The sequence below is a fragment of the Epinephelus fuscoguttatus genome, linkage group LG22 (assembly GCF_011397635.1).
Source record: "Epinephelus fuscoguttatus linkage group LG22, E.fuscoguttatus.final_Chr_v1".
Classification (NCBI taxonomy): domain Eukaryota; kingdom Metazoa; phylum Chordata; class Actinopteri; order Perciformes; family Serranidae; genus Epinephelus; species Epinephelus fuscoguttatus.
Window position 1 is genome coordinate 26,932,587 of NC_064773.1, and position 26,023 is coordinate 26,958,609.

General features: G+C 40.3%; 1 protein-coding gene across 2 annotated transcripts in view; it reads right to left on the reverse strand.

Moving 5' to 3' along the window:
* Window positions 1–26,023, reverse strand: part of ano2b (anoctamin 2b) — a 109,631-nt gene that overhangs the window by 28,145 nt on the left and 55,463 nt on the right. For both annotated transcript variants that reach the window (XM_049566701.1, XM_049566700.1), the window contains 7 exons: window positions 18,571–18,645; window positions 18,120–18,321; window positions 16,381–16,492; window positions 15,456–15,513; window positions 15,250–15,350; window positions 9,953–10,095; window positions 44–196 (listed from right to left, as the gene is read on the reverse strand). In XM_049566701.1, coding sequence (XP_049422658.1) covers window positions 44–196; window positions 9,953–10,095; window positions 15,250–15,350; window positions 15,456–15,513; window positions 16,381–16,492; window positions 18,120–18,321; window positions 18,571–18,645 — 844 coding nt within the window. The remainder of the gene's footprint in view (window positions 1–43; window positions 197–9,952; window positions 10,096–15,249; window positions 15,351–15,455; window positions 15,514–16,380; window positions 16,493–18,119; window positions 18,322–18,570; window positions 18,646–26,023) is intronic.

Here is a 26,023-nt window from a genome sequence, read left to right on the forward strand (position 1 = left end):
TATTATGAGTCAGCTGTGCTCTTTTTTTGTCACACTAGCTTACCAATGTCTTTAGCACGTACGGCGACAGGCCTGCGTAGCTCCGTAACAAACTTCTTGGCATCCAGTCTGATCTCGATGACGTTGTTGAGCAGAGCGAAGAGCGGAGCAAGTGGGAATGAAGCCACGAACAGAGAGACGAAACCAAACTGGATTACTGGAGAAAAGAGATAAACAATCATCAAACATCCTACAGTAGGTGTAGTCTTATTGAACATCAATGCTGTAAGATATGTTTGAAAGTGAAAATGTATATGTCATAAATAGATGTTGTATAATTCAACAGATGAGACCATGGTGGGGATGTTGTACTAGCTTTTGAGCGCCTGGAATTGAAGGCCATGTCTGCTCCATGCCCTCCGTACACTTACACTGGCACACGGATGGATACAGTAAATTAGGAACATATGCACAAGATCAATAACAACACAACATGAACATCCTGTTTTGTTTTTGTTTGTTGTTTTGCATTTCCAACATTGTTTCTTATCATAATTATGCTGATGACATTCAAATGTACATATCTGTATCCAAAATGAGTGCGGGCCCACAGCCTCCAGCTGCTGCTGGAGTCCTCACAAACACACAATTATCACTCGTTAAAATTCCATTGAAAGAATTTCTGTAATTGGCTTTATGACTGACACAGAGATGAGCCAAGTAACAATTTTCCACTGCAGGGCACGCTTTAAACAAAGACTTTCTTCAAGTTTTTACTGCAGCATGATGGAGAAAAACAAATCACATGCTTGTGAGGTTCAAGTTTACGTCATAGTAGTATCATGTGTGTCTAGTACTGTCCTGCTGTAAACATTAGAAAATGTTTATACCTCTGTGACTGCCTTGCATCAGAGTTTTCAGACAGTGGCAATGATTGATTATCACTTTATCCTTTCTCCATCTTTATTTCCAACCACATCCCAGTGAGGTTACCCTAAACTCAGGCCAACTTTGAAGGTTGGTTGGTACTTCCAAAATTTTGTTAAAAGCAAATTTGTTAAAGAGACATATTGGATCCACCTGACAATGAAGTGGAGATCTGAAGTTCATTTTTAAGGTAACTCCAGGAGCATCAACACCTTATGTGAGAGTCATGCACCAGAAGTTGCATGTATTTATTTTAGGGCTGTCAAAATGCCTCAACTGAAAGTAACTGAATCCGCTTTTTGCGCCTGGAACCTCCCGTCTACAATGGGCTTGAGACACGCCCTTGTTGAGGACTTGACTCAGATTAATCTGATCCTGTTTGATTCGGTGGTGGGAACCTCTTGTGACCGTATGCCTTTGCTGATGTCGTCCCCAGCAGGATTTGTAGCCTGGACCTTCCACATGGAAGACAAGTGCTCTAACCACTACACTAATTCATCTCAGAAAAAAAATAACGCACTAAAAACATTAACACTGATTAATCCCGTTCTGTGGTGCTCTTTGACACGGTGCATCACTGAAGGCCACAGTGGCTTTGTCACATGATGGAGGCAGACGAGAAGACGCTGCTTGATCCCATGAATGGAGCATTTACGTTTAAAAAACGCTCAAATGGAACTGTTGATCGGGGCACCGTTTTCTGCAGTTTCTACAATAAGGAATTTTTGTACCATCGGATTACTGCAAGCCTGAAATATCACCTCAACACAAAGCATTTAGCAGCGAGCCTGGAGGTCTGAGCTAGCACAGCCTCTGATACTAGCGCTAGTATCTCGACGAAACGTTCAGACGCAAACTGAGTATGTCTACCTGACTAACTAGCTCCCTTGCAAAATGGATTGCCATGGACTGCAGACCAGTTTCAGTGCTCTACCAGTTTGGTAGAGGGCAGGGGGACAATTGTGTCCAAATTTCAGCAGCTTTACTACAACACATCTGCCAAAATTAATTTGAATTGAAATTTTTTAAAATAATTTGACAGCAAAAATTGATGTATGTAATCAGTTTAGATTAAGCCCTAGTATATTTGTTATCACATTTATGTTATATCTCGTACTTTGTCCATTATGGTTAAAATAGTAATACAAAATAATTATAACATGAGAGAACTGTTGAATAATATACAATATTCTCCATGTTTAAAAAATAGTAAATATCATGTTTAAAAAATGGTAAATATCATGGAAAGTACACTACAATCAACAGTGTTCATTTAAAGTAGCATAGGCAGGATTTTTTGTGGCATCACTGGGCGAAAATCCCTTAAAAACCTTTGAGAATGTTGTAAATCAAGTGGTAAAATTGAAAAATAGACTTCTGCACCTACTCCTCGCTGTTTTTAGGCTTTAGAAAATCTAGCGTTCCTACTAGCTCTTTGTGTGCAAATGCGTGGATGTCCGGTAGGAGTGGCTTAGGACAGACAGTTGAGAGCTGCAGGAAATGCCTGTTTTTTTCAAATTCTGTATTTTTTGTTTGTTTGTTTGTTTGTTTTTTAACCTTCTCTAGAAAATAGCCTATTGCAGCTTTAAAAGCACTGATGGTAAAAATTACTGCTTTTAAAAGCAAGGAGATCAATGGATGATTTACTGCTTGTGGTGTAGAGTTTTTCCTTTACTTGCCATAGATAATAGATTACAGTAGTTTCCACTGGGTGCATTTTCTACAGCAACAAAACCATTGAAATACGATATCTAAAAACGTTTGCTGATGTCTGTTTTTCTGAAAAATGCAACATGGCAGACTGCATGCAGTGAATGGTGTTATGCTACAGGACGTCAGAATGCCCACAATGAGAAAGGTTTACTTAATTATAAATGCTTTGTAAGATTCAAGCTAACTTCCTGTGTTTCAAGCAACACCTCTGTACAAGGCTGCAGCTTTTTCTTGGAAAAGAACCACTTATACCATCCATTTCTGCTGTTTGCCAGCATAAGAGAGCTTGACATGTGAGACAGGAATTCACAACTTTGGAAACACAAATTTTAAGCTGCCACTAAGACGTTAACAGATTGACGTTTGTGAATGGTCATTTGTCTGGTCAGGAGTCGCACTGTCTGTTCAGGCTCGCTCAGTGGTTCAAATGATGCCTTTTAAGGTTAAACACTCCACTGCACCAGCTAAACTGGGACTTTTTATGATTAGGAAGTGTGTGGAACTATGTGTGTGTTATGTAAGTCAGTCTGATTAGATAAGCCCGAGACACAACATCCATGACTGATAATTAAAAGTAAAGTTGACAAGAATTTATTGTAGAGAACATCAAAATCACACACGCAAATGCTGGGTATTAGTATTAAAGGGCTGTTGGCAGCAGCTTCTTAACTCACAACCGCCAACTTAAATAGCAGTTCAATAATCAGAACCGGGGTGCCTTAAAGATTTGTCTAGGCTTGCCACACCTGCTTCCCTTTGACCACAGAACGGTTCGACATAAGCTGCAGTAAGGCTGCTCTGGAACTAGTGGGGAATCAGCTTTTTGTCTGAGGACACTAGACATGGGCAGAGTATGAGACAATGGGCCCCTGGGCACAGAAATGCAAAAGGCCCCATCACCTCTCTAAAACAGGAGTGAGACGCACAAACTTTGCGGTGGGTCTGTCTCTCTTTTATAGTTTTTTCAGCTCTCTGTAGTCTTAATGTATCTTTGTGGTCCTGTCTCTTTGAAGTTGTTTTGCGTATCCTCATTTGTGTTTCTTTGTAGTGATTTTGTGTCTTCTTTGGTCATTTTGTGTCTCTTTGGGGTCATTTGCATCTCTTTGACGTCGTTTTGTGTCACTTTGGGGTTGTTTTGTGTCTCTTTGTGGTCATTTTGTGTCTTTTTGTAATCATTTTGTTTCTCTTTGTGGTGTTTTTGTGTCTCTCTGTAGTCATTTTGTGTCTCTTTGAGGTTGTTTTGTGTCTCTTTGTGGTCATTTTGTGTCTTTTTGTAATCATTTTGTTTCTCTTTGTGGTGGTTTTGTGTCTCTCTGTAGTCATTTTGTGTCTCTTTGAGGTTGTTTTGTGTCTCTTTGTGGTCATTTTGTGTCTTTTTGTAATCATTTTGTTTCTCTTTGTGGTGGTTTTGTGTCTCTTTGAGGTTGTTTTGTGTCTCTTTGAGGTTGTTTTGCATCTCTTTGTGGTCATTTTGTGTCTCTTTGAAGTTGTTTTGTGGCTCTCTGTAATCATGTTATGTCTTTTTTGGTCATTATGTGTCCTTGTAGTCATACTGTGTCTCTTTGAGGTTTTTTTGTGTCTTTATGTCATTATTTTGTAGCTATTTTGTGTCTCTTTGCAATTCCTTATCCGTCATTTAGAGTATGGAACTGGCTGGTACGTGTTAATTTGAGTGACATTTCAAGGGGAGGGCCAATGGGGCCTCTAACGCCTTGGGCCCCTGGGCCTGTGCCTGGTAGGCCCATTTAGTAATCCATCCATGATTCTACAGAGGTAGGTGTTAGCAAACACAGAAAGTCTGGTTAAAAACCCATCCCTCGACCCACTAGGCTGGTTGGTGTATACAGAAACAGGGCTGATCCCAGGCCTTTGGGCAAGGTTAAAGACATAACCTTTATCACATTATTGTTGCTACAAACTTTAAACAAATGACCAAAACAGCATCCACCTGCTTCCTAAGAATGTGGAGAGGAAACATGAGAAAGACAAGGCAGTTTGCCTGACTCTGGCTCATGTACGTCTCTGATCGCAGCAGTGGAATTTAAGCAGTGTGGGAATGGGGATTTCAAGTGAGTGGGAGACTGACGGCTTAACCTCCGGACGCCACGCGGAGACAAAGAGCGGAGAGGAAGAAAATACGACAGTGGAGCAGTGAGCGCTAGAGGGCAAGCTTAGAATAACCTCGCTATCTACCTGAGCCGAGGTTGACGGGTTCAAGGTTGGCCCAGGCACACACAGAGAAGACACATACACCTTGACACGAGCACCAGGTCTCACAGACGAATGCATCAATACAACACACAGTTACAGACAAGCACACACACAAATAATAAATGAGTTAACACAACCCCAGAACTACCCATTCATACATCCTAACAGCTATGTGTGAGTGTATGCTTGCACGTAGAGCTCAGACATTTCTGACATTCCTTGCTGTGCCCTGCAGGGACATCACCTCGCTCTTCTTTTTTTCTCTCCCTCAACCCTCCTCTCTGTCCTCACTCCATATCACATAAAATCTACACATCATCTTGATTCCACCAAACAAAACAGATCGCAGCTAAGATACAAGTAAAAGCTTTTTGTTTTTCCTAATCATAGTTGTCCAAATATCTGAAGATGTTTTCAGCAGTTCTTGAGTCCTGCAGTACAGATATTTCTAATGCACTCAGTCTGGTCCATCGTTCAGAGGTTTCTCAGCTTAGTTTGGATAACACAAGAATATTTCCCACGTCAGATTATACCAACAAAACTTTACTTGCTATTTATAATTTAACCAAAATTGTCGTTTTTTTTTTTGTTTTTTTTTATGGCTTTGACCTCAGGCCAGGCTCACAGCCAGTTCTGCTAGTTCACAATCCTTCACATACAGCAGTTGCCAATTTCTGAAGTCAAGCTTGTTGCTGCATGTTTGCTGAACTTCTGCTGCACTTTGACTCCATTGACCTGGAGGAAATGCTCTGCAAAAAATCAAGCTGCGTGGCCATATTAGCTTACACTATCAGTCATCTGTACATTTACCTGCTGTATGTGAATCTGTCAACATGTTTATTTCTGCAGTAAAGTTGGTCTTTTTAACGTAGGGGTCTGTGGGTATAGACTTGCTTCTGGAGCCAGCCTCATGTGGCCGTTCAGAGAACTCAGTATTTGGCACTTCCGCATCGTCTGAATTTTTCCGCTCCAGACCCGCTTGGGTAAAATCAATTCATCAATTGATCAGTCAAGACTGTTAACATCTAAAACAGGACAACATAGGTCATTTTCACAAGCAGAAACTATAACTAATATTGACATTTATTGTTAGGTGGCTACCTTTAGTGGCTGTGGTAATTATTACAGGAGCAAAGTCCACTTATGGGAGAAAGGTTAAACAAACACAGGACTTTCAACCAGGAGAACAGTGTTTGTGTCCCAAGAGACAAAGTCTGCGTTGAGTTGCTCAGTTGTTCTTTAATAACCTAATGTGGTATGCTGTAGTATGTCACGTGATCCTTTTGACACTTTATTTTTAGGGCTGCCCCGACTAAGAGTTTTCCTAGTCAACCAGTAGTCGTTATTTAGGGCCATTACTCAACTAGTCACCCGCATGTTTACAATATTAATTTAATTATTAAATTATATATTTGGGGCGGGGCAACACAATGGTTTGAGTTCATGGTCTGAGAAAGAATAGTATCCTAACCTAATCTTAACCTTCATTAATATAGGCCTATATTTTATCTACAAGTGCACGTCACACACTGAGCGAGCCGCCTGTTAATGACGCTGTTGGCAAAGCAGTAATGATTGTGCTAAGTGGCTAATCGGCATGTAGCTAATTACATGTTTCAGATGATACGTCATGTTTGTAGGCGACAAATGATGACAAATATTTGTTTGCAGAGTTTACACATTACCTTGGGTTCGTCCTTCACCTTCTCAAAATGATCCCACACTTTGGATTTCCCACCCGACATATTGTTAACTAGCCTGTGTAATAACCGTAGGTACCAGCCCTGTAAATTAACAGGACTCCTGTCTGACTGCTGATCATGGCCACTTTCTGTGTCTGTCCTTTCAAATTAAATACCCACATAATCCAGTCATATAGGTTTTGATTGATTTTGATAAGGCACCTAATGGAGTCTCACATTGCTTCTCCCTCCACTCAAGAACCGTCCAGACTTTTCTCCTCCATCCTGTACATCGCTGCTGCCTGTCTTTGCCATATATGCTGTTGTTGGCAGCCCAGCATGTGCACGAGCAGTTGAAGACTCCTTCTTTCTCTGATTGGTTGTTTTCGTTCAGGTGCAGAGTTTTCTTGTGAATGCCATTAGGAGCACTAAGAGGAAGAGGAGCCTGATATTTTCATATCTTAACTTCCTCACTTACCACTGTCAGAATATAGTGACAATTTCCATAAATATAAGTTAGTTATAATTTATAAAAGTTGTCTACTGTAGCTTCAACAACTTTCATGACCTGCTGACTGTCATCTGCAATTTTCTGATTACAAATTTACCCAAAAGACTTACATTTAAGTTTTTTTTAATCTTATTTTCCATTACGAAAAGTTACGGCGGCGGTCCAGTAAATCAGTCAACTTTTACTGGCACATAACTGTCCCTCCTTTAAACTACTTAACCTGGGAATGACCTTAATGATGTTTAGCAGACTGACACACTGTCCAGGAAAATTAAGGGAAACCATGAATAATCTTAATTTTATTTTCATGTCGTTGTACTACATTTTCCTCCATCTCATTTCATCTCATTTTTTGTTATTAAGTTATACTTTTTTCTCTGCCTGCCACTCTTTGTCAGGGTGAAATTTAATGAGCCTCAGCATAACGTTTGGTTAACAGTTTTTTTTCCCCGACCATGTTTTATTTGTGCCAACAACAGTAAAGACAGACTCGTGGTTGCAGGCTGTGCCACTGCCAGTTTTCCACAGTGGGTCTATTTTCACTAATGTAAAAATTTAGGGGTTTTCCATGACTGTAGCCATGTAATGCAACAAATGTGTTTAAACTAAGTTGGATGTTGTGTTACAATTTGTTAAATATGTAATAGGACCGCTTGAAATTAAATGACTGGAACCCTGCACTGATTAAATTAGATTACATATCTTTAAGAGCCCACACTGCAGCATGTGTGGTTCTCTTCTTACTCCTGTAGACTCCCATAAATCTACAGAAGCCTGTCTGAAAACATTATACTGGAAAGCTGTTTTGTCAGCCCCTTCTTAGCCTCCCAACGTGGTGGCATGCTCCTCCTGACCATTTGCAAACACTCACCCGACAGCTGGTGACAGGCCTGTACTGTATAAACATGATGTCATTTCCTATTAAATTCAGACAGCTCAGAAACAACAAAGGCGCATTTTCCTTTTCCATTTGAATAACTAGAAAAGTGCCTGAAAAAGTGAAGGCAAATCCAATTCTGGCATTTGGACCAAAGCACTGCAAAGACAAGGGCTATGAAGGAAAGTGAAAGCCATTCAAAATAATGTGTCACTTGCTAATTACCTGCAGGCCTTAAACATTAAACATGTTGATTTAAATACACAGCTGAGATTGATTCTGCCTGAGAGAGGAAAATTTTTAATCTCCAGTGTTTATGTGCTTTGGTTTGTGATGGACATGGATACAATGTGTGTGTGCCCTTTTGCAGGTGGATGAAAGCAACAAGTCCAAACTAAATCACAAAGTACGTGTTTTTTTTTGTGACCTACAAAAGTCATAACTCACATCTCCTGTAAAGGTTCTTGTCAGGTCAACATAAGGCATTTCAACATCTGACAAATGCTGTTAACAAGCATGGTCTTGATGAGTGTGTGTGAACAATATGCAAATATCCTCAATATGCTCCTTATACCAGGTGTGCCCTTTTATCCACCCAGTCACCATAAAAAAAATGTTGGCATTGTAAGTTTCCATAAACCTTGGATATGTTACAATTGTACAATGCACATGTATCATAACAACATTTCTAAAATGACACAGCTGTGATTACGTGTGTTAGAACTAATATTGTTATCAGGAGCAGGAGGGGATGGTGGATGACGTAACACCTAGGCAAGAAGGTTGCCAAGCTGCAGAGCACTCTTAGAAATCCAAAACTGGGTGTTTTTTAGCAACACATTCTCACTCCGAGAGTGACAGTTTTGACGTGCTTATTCATGGACTTTCCATGTCCACATATGATGTGCAAGGTACCCTGAGTGAGTTGGTTCTTGACGTTCTGGGACATCGTGTCAAGTTCTCTTCTTTCAAGATACACTTCCGTTTTCACAGGAAATGTAACGTTTACATAGTCTCTTTCAAAATAAATGACACTGACATTTTTTTTTTCCTTCAACAACAAACACACATGGGTTTACGCAACAAAAACATGTGGTTCGGTTTAGGAAAAAAGAACAGGGTTTGGCTTTAGAATCTTACAGGACATGAAGACTGCTCTCTCGGGTGAAAGTCGGTGTTTGTTGGATCTACTACCCCTCCCGCCCTCCCCACACAGAGATTCATCACCTTAGGATTCGTGCTTGTCCCGCCACGTTTCCCCCTGACACTGCCGGGCGCCATTAAACTTTAACAGCAACCAGCCGCATATCATACTGATGTGAAAGGACGCCTTTTTCGTTGACGCCGCAAGTCACTGCCCAAGTGTCGGACTTCGACAACTTTGGAGTGAGACCAGACTCTTTTTAGCGAGACACATTGGCAGCATTTTGCCCAGACTGGCTGTTTTTCAGACTGAAATCAGTAGCAATTCATGTTGTGACTGTGCCACCAAAACTGGGTGTATTTAGCAAAAAAATTGGTAGTAGTTCCAGCAGCAATTGTGCCACTAAAATCAAGTGGTTTTTTTAGTGAAACACTGGGAGCAACTTCAGTGATGAGTGTGCCACCAAAAGCCAATAAGACATTGGCGGCATTTCGAGATACGACTGTGCCGCCAAAACCGGGTGTATTTAGCCAAAACATAACCATAACCACGTGATTTTTGAGACTTAAGAAAACCACATGTTAACTGCAGTGTTACGAAAACGTAAAGACAAGTCTCTGCATGTCTACTACATAATACTGTACAAATGTAACATATCCATGATTAGCAGACACGTACAGCGCCAACATTTTCTTTGGCAGTTGGCTTGCTTTTACCTGAGAAGGTCCTCGCACATACAGATGATAAAACGCCTCTTAGTGCCGTGAGAGATGTTATATCATTTGAATACTTGTTTTAAAAGTATGTTGACTTAATGGCTATTCTTTACCAATGAAGTTATTTTTTTTCTCTGTGTGTGTGTGTGTGTGTGTGTGTGTGTGTGTGTGTGTGTGTGTGTGCAGACTCACTCATCTCCATGTATTCGGGCGTGAGGCCTTCAAAGGGAGCCAGGGCGTAGTCCAAGTTCCACTGCTGTGGAGGCCTCTCCTCCTCCAGCTCCTTCTCCGTTGGTGCTTTATCCTTTATCGCACGCACCAGCTTCTTCAACTTCCTGTTGGAATGGAGGGAGAGGTGGAGGAGAAAGAGTCAAGGTTAAGACTTAATAATTCTGTATTGTGTGTGTACACGTACTCAGTGTACAGTAAGTCCTATCTAAAGTAAAGAAATGTACATCAAATAAAAACTGTGAATAACCAAATTTAAAATGTGGTTAGATTAGTGCAGTGAGACAGTTATGTAATTGCACACAGGGATTGAAAGTTGCTTGAACAGAACTTATTACTTGATATCCCACATGGATGTACAGAAACTGTCTTGCTTGTTTAAGGTAAGTTAAATTGTATCGTTTCACTGAATCTGGTATTTCTCTAAGCTAAAAAGCTGCACTTGGCACATTTTCTGCAGCTGGAAGATTGGATTTCAAATCCTGATTCATATGAAAAACAAATATGTCTCTTGAACAAATAAACTACCTGTATTTACTTTACAAGGCACAGGGCCTGCAGTGTTTATAATTTATGAATGTGAAGCAGGGTGGTGTTCACATGTTGGATGTGTACTGAGTAAACTTTCCCTGAAACAATAGAGGCGGACAGGGTTTCTGCTTCTACACATAACACACAAGCAGGTATTTACACTGGTAATGCTAAACATTTTATTGCAAGCCAACTGGACTCACAGCCAGAAGCTGACTGTTTTCTAAGAAAAGTGGTCGCTGAAGAGAGCGGCCAGCAGACTGGCGTTCAACTGAAAACTGAAGCTGTGTGATGTAAACAAACTGCTGCTGGGAAACGCAGCGGGAGAGCACAGAGAGAGCCAGGTACACAAGAGTTTTACGTGTGTCGTTCTGTAAGTACATGGCCCAGTGGAAGTAAGTCCAACTCACAGTTTGAGTGTGTGTGTGCATGTATAGTATTTGTCCATATGCACTGTATATATGAACGTGTAAAATGATGTATGTAGAACGACACCGATGTGTGCATTGTGTGTACGTTTGGTTGTATATGCATATAACTGTGGACTGCTTTAATAAAAACTCTTACTGATTAAAGCAGCTACATGCTTGACTGCATTATTTATGTGGTTATCACACACACACACACACACACACACACACACACGCACAGGGGAGTTTGTACGGCACATTTCGAGGAGGCAGTGAAAGTATAAATGTAACTTTCCTTTAAACATTCACACATTCACATAAAGTACATGCAGACACGTGTCCACGCTCATACACACACGCTTACAGTTTGAGGACACACACACACTGCACACACAGTCATGTTGCTGCTGCTGGCCTAAAAAGAGATTAGAGGTTTCTGATGTAGGTCAGGACTCTCCTACTCCGTCTGCACGTTTCATGTATGTTCCCACCTCCTCCACCCGGTGTTCCTTTTTTCTCCTTCTGTGGCAATAACATTGTTTTACTACCAAGACATTTATGCTGTGAAAAATTCAAGTCATCCCTCAAAAATGTAACCAGAAGTTTAACTGGGTAATGTGCCTGTTAATATAAAAACATTAATTCAACCTGCATTTCGCAATTTTTCTTGTGAATGGGGTCGCTGGTAGAGAAGCTAAAGGCCTAGATATTTATTCAGGAGTTTGGGTTTGCAAAGGACCATCAATACTGCACATACCATGTAATAATAATTAATAATAATTTATTTGATATAGTACCTTTCACTGAAATAAAATTCAATCACTGAATATATTTGTGTGTTTAATACAAAAATGTATATATTCCTCAGATGCCAGAAACATGACCCCTAAGATGATACTGTAGCAGTGGGTGTCTGCTCTATGTGTAGGCAGGCAATTGTTCAACAGGTAAACTACTATGTTGAGGATACATACGTAAATTGTGGACAGTCTTTCGGTGCAGTGTTTTTGTGGATCTGTTATGTATTTTCTGCCCTCTAGTGGTGGAAATGACTTAATGTAGCTTAATTTTAAATGACAAAAATATATATTTTGGAAGAATTTTGGCTTTTATTAGGTATGTCTTTAATTTGGACAGGTAAAGTACACAAAACCAAGTGGTGTATTTTTCCTGTTACACTGTACATGATATACCAAAGGTTTTCAGTGTCTGACTGAACTCCCTCAAAAAAAAAAGAGACACTTACGTGTTGACAATGCCCACCACATATTCTGAAACTGAGGTGCGCTGTGTGCTACAACTTGTTGTTTTTTATCCTATATTTGTTCATATTTTTGGCAAACTGGCAGTGTTGCAGAGTAGTGAACTAGGGTAGCTAAAGTAGTAGTTTACAAAAACTACATTTTGCAATAGTTTGCTGGTAGTTCAGCTTCATTCATATTTGCATAGTAATTTATTTTTTGGCCTTTTTTGTGTAGTTAACTTTGAAACTACAAACAACTTAGGATCATAAAAGGAAAGGCATGGATTCTAAATTCTATTTCCCTATTCTTTCTTTACTTTAATTAAACTCCCTTTGACCTCAGTTAGTCGTAAGTATTGATTATGTATTAGTATTAATTGTATTCATTAACAAATGTTAAGATAAGTTGTTGCATGCTATTTTACCTGGCTGACTGAGAAACCCTGCTTGGTGCAATAATTCCACCTGGACTTATGTTTCTGATGGACACTGTGTACAAAACTAAACCTGACATTCCTTGCACATTTATGTAAGGCCTGTGAACAAGTGGGCATTTTTGCAATAAACTCAGTTGAGCCGTATTTTTGCTGCCCTGTGACTTTTTTTGTACTATATTTTGTGGGGCTGTCACATTGTGGTCAGTTGGTCAATTGGTTAGTCGACATGTTCTTGTCTGACCAAATTCTCATTAGGCCTGTTTCCACCGCAGGAACTTCGGGCTAAATTTACGGGGCCGGGGCCGTTGGTGTGTGTCTCCACCGCAGGAACCACCCCCGAAGGACAGAGTTCCAGAACTTTTACAGGGGCTAAACAAGTCCCTGCCTCGGAGTAGGTACTCAGAACGGCCCCGAAAGACTCCTGGCTGGGGCTTGGGGATTACTTGGTGCTGATTGGATATACTCAAGGAGGGATGTGACATCAACAGAAAGCAACAAAACAGCCGGCATTTTTAAAGCTCAGCAGATGAGAGTTAGCTCGTTCATAGTTTCCACCGCCATGTAAATAAACTCAATAACCGGTCCGTGAAAAACATATTTTTTCCAGCGGATATCTTAGTTACAACATGATTGAGCTAGCAAAGCAGTTTTGTGTTGCTATGTGTGGTATTTATTCAGTTTTGGGAAATCACGATGTCTAGAAAGCATCAGCTGACAGGGACAGCTAACAGCAGTAGCAAAGCTAACATCAGGACGTCATCTGTTAAAAGCCTCCCGTTGTCGGATACAACATGAAACTACTCCAGTTAGCTCAATCATGTTGTAACTAAGACATCCGCTGGAAAAAAATATTTTTCCCTGGGAAAAGACCACTGGTCTTTGTGGTATTTGTCCCACCCCCTCTCCATTGGGATTGAATGGCTGCTGACAGTGACAAGCCCAGCACTTTACCCAAAGTTAAACATTTTTAAACTAATTTTCAATTGGAAACAGATAAATAATCACAAAGGACATTAAGTGTGGGATTTATCATTAAGGATTGATTTTAATCGTATTAATTAAGTCTCCAAAAAGACACTGCAGTTCAAGACTGGATGATAAAGCTTCTGAAAGGAAGAGGATCACACCAATGTCTTTTATGTCTGATTTTTCTCATCGGTCCTGTTCAACAATCTGTGGCGAGACGGCCAATTGCACACAGCTCAGGTGGAAAAGCGTTATACTGTGCAGTTTATTTTCAGATATATTACACTGGAGATCACATTTATATTTCACTCAAAGTATTCCACTTGCCTGAACACAGACTTCACCTCAAGCCCTGTGACAGGAAAGCATGTTTTCCCCCGTTGACCAAGCCAATGGTTGAAGAGTAGGTAGAATTTCAGTCGACCAAGATTTTCTTCAGTTGATTACAGCCCTAATATTTTGTTATAATTTTGTATCACATGTAAATTGTTAAAATGAATATTTTCAACATAGTAGTTCGAACTACTTTTCTAAGTAGCTTTAGTTAACCAAACTAAATTTCTCTCTAGGGTAGCTGTGTTGTCAGCTTCTTCCAGTTTGAAGTGATTGGCTATGGTTTCAAAATAGCCTCTGCAACACTGCAAATTCAAATCATAAGAAGTATGCCAAATTAGTTATTAGCAGTTCTTGTTTGCAATGTAAACATGGATATACAGACACCTATCACCGTAATACTGTGATACTTGGGAAAACTTAAAATTGGGACAACTCTCAGGCAAGTTCTGGAACATTTCAAACCTAAATATGTCACAATGAGTCAACGAGACTGTCCCGGGCTCCTCCAAATGCAGCAAAAACACACCCTTCTTTTATTATTCAACAGGCCATGACTCTTGTGGGCAGACACTTGTTTTGGTCTCATGGGTGGGAGCTCAGAATGATTCGACTGTGAAGTCTCCATAGACCTGAGTCCTCTTTGGGAGGATGTGGGCTCTTACTATGTGTTTTTTAAATGGGCAGGTCTATCGCTTACATCTTTAGACGGGAGCTTTTAGGGTCAGGTATAATTTTTTAAACCTGTGAAAACCTCTAATGTACTGGCTTCACTCAGCCGCTCAGACATTCTCCATAAAACCTCACACTGGCCCACAGAATGAGACTGTGGTTTAACTGGTCGTCTCCCAGGTGTCAAAACTTTTAAGTGGATGAATGTAAAGCAGATGAGTAGATGGTATGTAGATAGTATCACGGTATGTGCCGTGGCTCGCTGATCCCTCAGGACGTCCTGGAGAAACCAGTGTTTGATGAGACCCGTCTGACAGTACCGGAGGTCAAGCTGTGCTTACAGCAACAGTAACAGCGCAGCCTGAAGCCAAAAGGCTCCTCTGGTGTGTGACAGTAATTATAAACAGAGCCGACCTCTGACCCCTGAGCTGAGCTGTTACACAAGATGAAGCACCACTGTACAGACACAGGAAGAATGTTAATAGTAACAAAAAAGGGGAGAGGGACACTTGTGAGTAAGCATCTGTATGTGTGTTTAGGTGTCAGACAATGAGACATCAGACAGAGTATCCCGCTTTCGTTTACTCGCTCTTGTGCATTCAGCATCTCCAGATCTTAAAAACGTCATACTAAGTGAGCAAATGCAAAAAAGGAGTGTGGTCTACTTACGGGATGCCGATCTCAAAGATGTTGTTCTGGATCAGCTGCTTCCCCAGCATGATGATGCTGAGCTGAATGCACAGCTCAATGAGGCAGCCTCCTGGTGCACACTGAGGGACACACACACTTCATTTGTACACTTATTCACTGTCACTTTATGTTTCAGTTATTCAGCCAAATGAAAAAAAAGCACTGATACAAAGAAAGATACAGACCTCCTCCATCCGATAATCATTGAAGACGTACACGTAATTTCCAGGTCGACCAGCAAACCTGTGAAAACACACAACGACGACTGAGGAGCTTCATTTGGATTTACCAGTTAGCAATGTGTTTTTATTTCTGAAATGGATGTATTTGTGTTATAGCATCCAGTGTAATCCAGCAGGCATGTTAAAGCATGTCATCACTGCCCACAGAAAACCATGCATCTCCAAATATGGAGATTCCAATTTTTTTACACAAACAAAGGGAATAAATGTTCTTTTATGGTTGGAGAATATTCTCCTTATTCAGCTGGATAACCCCATTTAGACAGCTGAAAAATGCATTGTCACAAAGCTCAAAACAAGCACATGGAAAACCAGCCCAGTCACTACAAAAAAAAAGTTTTGCGTTGTATGTTTCTGCAAACCACAAATATGTTACATTTGTAAGTTTCATATGTATCAAATCAGCATTTCTGAAGTGACGTAGTATATGAGCTGACTTTGCCATCACGAGGTAGACGGGATAGCGGATGGTGTGATACCTAGGCGAGACCACTGCCAAGGGGTTTCTACCGGGGATAGTACCATGAAAAGCACTTATCTTTTACCGAGATGTTGAAGGCTTCTCCAACCGTGAATGTGCACCAAAATTGTTTTTTCTAAGTCTAAATATGATCTTTCCAAACATTACATTACGTTTTTGTGCCTGAACATAACCACACAGTAACCACAGCATTGTTGAAACATAAAAATTCAATGTATCCACTACATAATAGCGTAGAAATGTAATGTATCCTGAGTTTGTAGAAATGTACATTGCCAGCATTTGCTGTTGCTGTTGGGTTAGGAAAACTGATGCTTTGGAGATACATGGTTTTCACAGGATAACGTTGCACGAATGTACTCCTACACACACGAATGCAGGACTTACCGTCCCTTGAAGAAAGCCACGTAAAAGATGGGTGCGTATGCATTCATAAACTTGAGCAGGAAGGCTTTGAGGATGAGGCGCTCCTCAAAGTTGGTTTCTGTTTTAGGAATCTCTGAAAAACAGGTACAGTGAAACTGTCAGAGAGACTTGACATGGTGTTGTTTTGTGAGGACAGCAAGGGGGATGGAAAGAACAACAAATGAAGGGGAGTTTTTGAGACACAAGGTTTGGCTATCGTTATTTCTTTAAAAAAATACTGAGGGTTTTCTACAGTGTGGGTTTTTTTCAGTTCAGGGTAAAGCGGTGATTCTGTCAGTTTGACTCTTGAATTTAAGTCATAACATGATCACTGTGGTGGAAGTAGGTTAAAATACTAGCACTTTTCACATGGCATATTCACACACACACACACACACACACACACACACACACACACACACACACACACACACAGATACACTCTCCCTCGTTCTCACACTTCTGCTTCCCATTCTTTTCCTCTATTTCAGAGGTTTTGAATATGAATGTAAATGTGGTTGAAACCTCCTGGGATGACTGATGGGATGACTGGAGCATGAAAACATCAAAGTTTCATCAAACTGTCCACCAAGAGCCAGAAAAACTCTTTCTGTTTCTCTCTCTCTCTCTCTCTCTCTCTCTCTCTCCCTCTCACACACACACACACACACACACACACAGATGATGACTATATGTAAAATGCTGACTTTGTTTAGCAAGGTGCCGGGGCAGTATTCTGATTATTTATAGTATCTTGGTCTCATTTTTGAAACATGTCATCACGGATGTAAAAAACACCAATGACGAATTCCCATTAGCATTGAGGAAGAATCATCATTGCTGATGGCAATATGGTTTATTTTTAAGGGGGCGAAATGAAAGTGAAGCATATCCACTGCAGCCTTTTTTTGCCCTACGAGAGGAAAGAATTGTCACCTGGACCTGGACTAGCTTATTTTCAAGAAGCTTCATTGGTGGTGTTTTTAAGGTAACCCTTACGTTAAAGGGAAAAGTCTGACATTTTGGAAAATACCTTACATGCTGTCTTGCTGAAGGTTAAGCTTTATGAGAAGATCGACACCACTCTCAAATCTTTCAAGTAAATATTAAGATAGAGCCTGCTTAGCTTAGCACAAAGACCGAAAGCAGGGGGAAACAGTTAGCCTTGCACTATCCAAAGGAATGAAAATATTCACGTCCAAGTTTCACTAATCAACGTAATATATCTTGTTTGGATATTGTGTACAAAACAAGTTGTGGTTTGATGGGTCATTATGTCATTTTTATCGTTAGACGGACCAGCGCTAACGACTCCCTCCTGCTCCCAGTTGTCGGGCTAAGCTAAGCTAACCATTGCTGGCTGTAGCTTCATATGTAACATACAGACATGAAGGTGGTGGTATTGCTCTTATTATCTAACTCTCAGCATGAAAGCAAATAAATGTTTATCCAAAAATGTCTCACTGTTTATTTATACGGAACAAAACTTGGATGAATTGACTTGGAAAAGAAAAGTGCTCACTAATGCTAATTCTAACCAATCTGTGACCAAACTTTGTGAGAAATATATCCATTAAGTGCCTTAAAAAGTCTCAGATCTTTAACTTAAACCTGTGATTAATGGGAGCAAAGACAAAAGTGCTGTGTTTATATTTCTGTTTAGTGTAATAGCTGAGATAGCATAACTAAATGAAAGCATAAAACTGTATATTCTTCTGTACCTAGCTCAGTCAGCCACAATGCCACAGCGCCGTAGATTTCATCAAGGATCAGAATGACCACCAGGTTGATGATGACCGCAGTGGCCGTCACTGTCACTCGAACATTAGACTTGGTCTCTGGGTCAGGACTCATCGCCATCAGGGCTGACACTGTGATGCGGTAGATAATGACACCAAAGACTGCTGAGAACGTCAAGCCAAACTGGGAGCAGAGAGGAGGAAAAGAAAGAAAATAAATAAGTTATTACTTGACCATATTTTCTGATACTCACAGAGCAGAGGCTGAATTAATATTTCAAAGGTCACATCGATGTAGGTCAGTCATATACTCACTTATGTACATTAGCTTATCATACACGTGTTTATTAATCTATTTTAAGTGCTGTCATCCATATATGCTGACAAATGTATGATCCTAAGTATAGCATTAACCTGATTTTTATCTACTAACCATAAAGAGGATAGAGGAAACATTGATGAAGTATCCAGGGAGACGGTCTTTCCAGGTCAACTTCTCTATGGCAGCCTGACAGGAAGGACAGGAGGACACGGGGGGGACAAGAGAGGAAAGTTAGTACAATGGCCAAACCTTTATCAACTTTTGTTGGGAAATCTGTGATGCAGAACACAGGGCCGCCCACTGAGACATCATGAAAGAGAAAAAAGGAAGGAAAAAGCTTTTTCACAAGTTTGTATTGATTGAAAAATAAATCTGTCTTGTCAAAGTCCTGATGTAAAACCATTGTCACAGTTTCCTTTCGAATGGTTTGAAAAAGCTGAATGGAGAGTTGAAGCAGCAGCAGCCATCTGTATTTCACTGCCTCCACAGGAAGTGTTACCACATCTCAACAGAGAGACATAAAGGAGCACAATGGCCCGTTATACAGTCTGAATCCTACATTTAGAGACCAGCTTGGAACAAATGTTTCCATTCCATGGACCCTGTGAATTATTTGCCCAGGCGATAATGTGGGAAATTTTGTTCAAGTGCTGTTGTACTATTGAAGTGAATCAAAAATATTGATCCTGTACATGAGGCGTGGTTTAATACAGCCTTTTTTCGTGAAAATATGCACTTGGAAGTATAAATGAGTAGTAAATAATCTGGAAAACTGTGCTGCATGTTTGACAAATTTGGGAAATATACTTATTTGCTTTCTTGCAGAGTGTTAGGTGACGCTGCTTTCATGCTTATACAAGGCCACCAGACTCCATTTAGAAAACAATAATTTAGCATTGCTGAAAACAGGAGCTGTTGGTCTACTGCTGCTTCAGTCAGTTCGTTTGTATGTGTTGCTGTGTGACTTTGGTAAATCTGAATCAACCCTTTCACACAATAACACAAACAAACGTACTAATCAAAGCAGCAGTAGACCGGCAGCTCCAGTGTTCACACATGTTAAATTACTGTTTTTCTCAATGGAGTCTGGCTTTCAGTGACATGATATAACAGCTTATTTTCCAGTTGGAAATTACTGTCTGATATTAAACTACAGCAGTGGAAATACTTTCAGTGTAGCATATACTTAAACTGAAATGGATGTTTTTAGGTGGGACTTTTTTTAGGGGGCTAAAATACATTTTGTTGCTGACCCCTGTACAGCAGTACATTGCTTAGCTTCTATGTTGGACTCCAGCCTGCAAACTGCAGGTGTTCTGACCGACATCTACGGTTTATTATATACTGACTACAAATAAGTACCCTGTACAACCCCACTTAAGAGAATCTGAACAATCCATTTAAGGTGCAAAACAGTACTAGGATCCCAAGCTCTCTCAATTGAAATGCATTTTGTCCATGTGCCGCTTTCTCTTAACTCACTCAGTATGCAAAGTGTCACTCTGCCCACCATGCTCAGATCATGAAAACAGTAATAATAATTACAGATCCTACATATTTAAAGACACATCTGGCAGGCCAAATCCAACCTTACGGCAGGCCTACTTTGGCCCATGGGTCCAGCTTTGGGCTACCCTTACAATAAGAAGAAAGACTAGAAGAAACATGACCAACACAAAACTTAATCAAGGACCTAGCCATTTGCCTGTTATTGATTAGCTGATCTTTGACCTCCCTGTAGAGGAGGGCAAGGAGTAGCAACAAAGGGAGGACTGTATTGTTATTTTATGCCCCTTCCCCATAAAATAAAGACATGTTGGGAGTTGTCGAGGTGAGACTAAACTGTATTTTATCAACATTCAGTTCATCAGTGTGCAACATTAACACCACTTACTTTGCTCTGTTCTTGATTTTTTCTGAGACATAGGGAAAAACTTTCCGAGCATTGGTCATCCAAAGACATTGTTCTGAAAGCTGGACACTATTCTGAATTTTCTATTTTAAGATGGTGTGGTGCTCAAAAGGAGGGTAAAAATCATGTCAGAATTTCTTGATGCCCTCTAACCTGCTGGCTCCTCCCTCACACTCACTCTACAGAGTTAGCGTGGCATGGTTCCCTGAACTTAAAACCAGTGGGAAAAGCTGACCTACTTGTGTCAAAAGGAAAGCTGCTCTCCTGGCCTGTCTGTGGTAAAATACAGTTTGCTTTCTGCAAAAACAAACGCTGCATCTCCATCCTGACGTATGTGACCTCCTTCACCCACATACACACATATTTTTCCATGGGAAGGCAAAGGCAGGTAGGAATTTCACACACAGACACAGAATGATGTTCGAGGAGTCGGCTCATTAAAAGCTAATGTACAAGACAACAACACCATCTAGTGGGTACACTGGCACAGTGCAACCTGCAGTACAAGCTTACTCTATACACTAGCATTTCAATAACATACACAGTAATCTTCAACTTAATCCAACACACTGCTCTTTACTTTAACACTGTTTAGATAAACCTGAAGATAGTGCATTTTAAATAATAGTAAATTAAACATATTATTATTTAATTTAATTAATAACTCTTCCCTTTACATTTTATTAAATCCATTATAAGTCTGTCTCATATATTTTACCTTGATGCTTTGTGCTTTACATGATAGTGCTGCTGTATCAGGCCATTTAGCCATGACGCAGCTGTAAAAGAGACATGTAAGTGAAAAGGTAAAGCCCCTGTTTATTGCTTGCTTTCTTTGGCTAATATTCAGCCATTATTCCCTTATGAAGATTGGTACTGGAATGTATGGCACTGAGTTTCTCCAGCCTGATGCAATGTTTCTCCTGCAGCTCAGGTTTTTCCTCTTTGTTTTATGAATAATACTAAGAAAATGTTTAAGATGTAAACCGAGACTCTGAGTACTGATGTCTCCCTAACCTCCGAATCTGGCTGCATTTTTAACTGTCAAATTGTCATCAGTTTATCTAAACTCTGCAGTGTTTCCTCATGTGCTTCAGTTTGTTTTTAAGACTTAATCCAATATAGGTGAATCTGTCACCAGCAGTATGAAAGGTTGTTAAAAGTACCTATTGAACGAGATAAATGTGAATCCCTGTGACTTTGAGTCCAAGTTTGGTTGGCAAAGACCCCCATAGGCTATTTTCAACCAGTTTAAACCGAAGAAAACCAACTGTACATCTCACCAGCATTTCTAGTACAAAGTCTCTATGGCTAAAAATACTTCTACTTGAAAATTAAAGCTAGGGTAGGCAGTTTTCTAGAAAAGGCAAAAACAAAAAAAGATAGCAAAATTTGAAAATACAACCTCCTCCTGCAGCTCTCGCCTCTGTCCTAAGCCCCTCCCACCGGATGAGCATGGGCATATGCATGCACTTCATACAGTAACCCAGTGTTTCCCACTCTCACACTCTTTTTTCTTTAATTTTATTGTAGTGCAGCACACAGCGCATTCCCTCACCCCTCCTTTCCTACTCTGTCTATCAGATCACAAATGAGACAAGAACTAGATAGCACTCCTCTGTCCCTCCCCTTCACTCCCTGCTGCTTTGGACTGCTTCCCCGGAGGAGAGCTGGCAGCAGCTCTGGAGTCAGACCCTTGGTCTGTGGCTCTAGCAGTTCAAATTTGGCAAGCAAAATGGCAGCAACAGAAAGTTTGCTGATCCGCGGGGAGTTAAAGCGGCCCAGTCCCAAGGAGCTGGGCTTTGCACTGGCTGGATTTGATTTACTGCTTATCTTAGCATTAACATTCATTCTTGACCTTTCATATGTGGTATGAGCTCCAGGGGCTAAAGCTCCGATTTAGGTCATGTGATGACACCTGGGCCAACTTAATTTACTCAACAAAGATCTTAAAGGCCGAGACAAAAAACTAGTGGCAACAAAAGCCAACTGATGCATCGCCTCACTTCACTTGAGTCTCGGTCAAAAAGTTGCACATGAACACACTGCAAAGACTACAGCCAATGGCCAACCAGCACGTACGCTCTGCACCTGTGTGAGACGAAATAACCCTTCATACAGGCAGACTGCGGTAGTCTGTATTTGTCATTCAAAAAGGGAAACCTGTAGACTGTCTTGATGCTAGTTAGCTAGCACATTAACAACATAATCCAGTGTTGAAAGAACAAAGCATATTTACCAGGTGCTAGTGAACAACAACACAAACCATCACGAACAGTTTCTGCTAAAGAGCTCACTGGCTTAAGTAAAATAATCTTAATACTTGCACAACAAGTTTGTTACAATCTCCCTCAGTTTTGACTGTTTGTTTACTTTCCTCAATTCTGTTCTCTTTTCCTGCACTGAGCTGAACTGCAAATCAGAGTGACTGCCGATTCAAAGTGCTGAATCGACCCAAAAAAAAAAAAAAGCTGATGGGGGCCGATGAGGGGCAACAGTGCAGGACACACCACACTGATGAGAGCGATAGACGCTCACTGAAGGCTCAACATCGACGACCAACCATTAACTTGGTGTTTCAGGGCCTTACGACCAAAAGCTCTGATAGCTAAAAAGTGGGCCTTTGAGATTACAATATCCTTACCATAAGTAATTATATCAAAATAACTAAAATAACCAGTTCTATCACAGTATATACAATCATAGAGATGCAGCAGTAGATGCAGTTGTATTTAAAATTTGTGATATATGTGGAGAATGTCGCCTGTACAGAGGACACATTTATCCACCCTGCCCCTGCATGTTGAGCACTGCATCTCTCACTTTGATGTATTTTTATATCAAAGTGATTCTTTGTGAATTTTCAGACACATCATGGAAGCAGTGAATTTCACATTAAGCAGCATACTTGAGAGTCCTGTTATACTCTGGCCAATAAGAGCTCCTGTTAACTTCTGTCTGAGTGGGTTTGATTTTAGTGTAGAATATTCCTGCATATCTTTAAGTGTCTCTGAATGCATATGAGTTGTGAGATAAGATGACACATTAGTTAAGGTAATGTAAACAAATGACATATATTTGATCAATTCATCTAATGACGGTGAGGCATGTTTTTAAGGTTCTGTGCCTCTGACATGTGGCCTATTTTGCTTCCTTTGTCAAGAAGGAAGTTTATTGACTAATAAAATAATAATTAAAGGTGTTTATCATATATAGGTTTTAGAACTTTGCAAACATGTCTGTTGACTAGTATTCCATTGGACGGACACATACAAGCTTCAAAGACACAAGTTATTTGTCTCTATTGAACATACCTGAATGTGACTGTACTAATTTCAAAGACACACTCTTTAAAATGTTCAAACTGGAATTTCCCTCATCAGGAACATCTGGTAAAGATAGATAATAATGGACAGATTTTTCAAAAACATCCACTGTTTACATTTGTCACTATAAAATCTCTGTATTTTTCTATATGCAAATGACCCATAATGGTCCCTCCTAGTCTGGCTGAGAGAATGAAATAAAACGGCCCTTGAGCAGGACAGTTTGATAAATGTTAATAACTTGATGTCAACATTTTTTTAGGACTGCACAGATATAACAGCTGAACATCAGTACTGGCCAGTATCCGCCTTGCTGACTGCCATCGGCCTATCTGCAAATAAGATGTAGGGGATCAAGGTTACGGCATCCTCTCATCCCTTGGACAATAGAAAAAGTGTTTGGGACAAACAGAGATCTTCCCCAGGATACCCTCAGGACCAAATGACACGTTAAACTCTATCAATCAATACATGTTGAAATCGGCAGGACGAGAGCTAGTTAACATTAGCTGTTAGCAGCCAGTGACTGGAATCAACAGCAAATGGAGGCTGCACCAAGTTACATTTTAGTTTTTGGTGAAAATGTTTAAATAAATACAGCTGTTTGAGGGAGAATGTTTTTGTTATATATAGTAAAAAGACATTTGAAGCAGTTTAAAAAATGTTTTTCATGTGAATGAATGGAATACTAAAGGTTGTCTCATGAATAGGTATGACTGAATTTGTGGAATACATGACAACAAAAAGAAAACAAAATTATCTGTATTGGTATTGGTTATCAGTCTAATTTTTATTTTAAACATTGGTATCTGCCAAGAATTTCACACTCAGCGCATCTCTAGTTTTTTTCAATGCCCAGCCACTTGTCTGTTTAATTTGGGCTGAGTCTTAATTTCAAGCAAGCTTTTTCTCTATTTTATACCCACACACAAACAGGTTGATGAACTTGACAAATCAACTCACTGAAGGACAAAAAGACTTTCTTAGTGGGAGTGAGAGTGTGTGTGTGATGGTTGGTGGGGACAGCCGTCACAAAGGATGGTAGTAGAAAATGGGTCAGGTGTTATATTTGGCTTGTTACCTCCGTTGAGGAAAGCCCAGTGAAAGCCTTCATCTCATGACAGAGACCATTTTTATTTCTCTCTGTCACTTGCTCCCTCTGTTTATCAACCTCCCTCTCTTTATTTCTTTTTTGCCTTGCGTCAACACCCTGGTTGGCATACAGAGCACACAACATTCTAACTCATGTGCAAACTTATACAGTTGCAAGACTGCCCAAGATATTTACAAACACACACACACCATCGGGATGGTATCACCCATCCATCCATCCATCCATCCATCCATCATCTCTACCTACTTATCCTTTCTAAGGTTGCAGCAGACTGAGGCTCATCCTACACACACAAATGCTTCTTTATCCTTTATAATTAAACTACTCATACATTTGATGACTATAGGTGGCACATTTTACAAATCCATATCAGTCTAAATGTTGGGGCTCACATGTGGTTTTTTGCTATAAAGATGTTGACAGAATTTTTTAATTATAACTATCCAGTTAAGAAATGCAAACAAACGAAGCTGTGGGTTGTGTAGTTGCTAATATTCTGAATGGATGTGTATTTGGAAGCCTCACAGTTGTATAGTCATGCCCATCCTTACATATTGTGAGGTGCAGCAGTGACAGGTTACAAGAGCTGCTCTGTCTATCTGTTGTCTTCTAACAGACAGATAAACATGATTTAAGAGTACAGAAATACACATGTAATGCTACCTCTGTAATAACTGGCAAAGAATGGTTGTAAGTCAGATGCAAAATGTGCAGCATGCATGCGAGAAAAACTGGATTCTTCGAGGCACTGGGATGCGGACATGGACAATTCAGCATTGATTCAAAACTTTAAAAAATTGATTTTCTAAATAATTGATGAATGTAAATGGTGGAACTCAAATGCGAGGGCAGCGCAGCCCTCGGGCAGTCAACAGAGCATCCACGTTGTCTATCTTGTTAGCTTATCTTGTGTCATCTTCACAAAAGTCAGCAGTTGTGGTCATGTTTTAATTTAATGTTTAAACAGAATTTGTGAGACTAATGTGGTGTGTATTCTGAATACTTGCTACATCAACAATTTGGAGATTAAAGGCCCAGATGCATCAAACCGACTTCTAAGAACTAGTGGCAATGAAAACCAACTGATGCGTCACCTCACGTTGCCACAGTCAAAATGTTGCACATGAACACACCGCAAAGACTACAGCTGCCGGCCAACCAGCATGTACGTTCTGTGACTGCATGAGAGGAAATAAGTCTACCCGCCAGCAG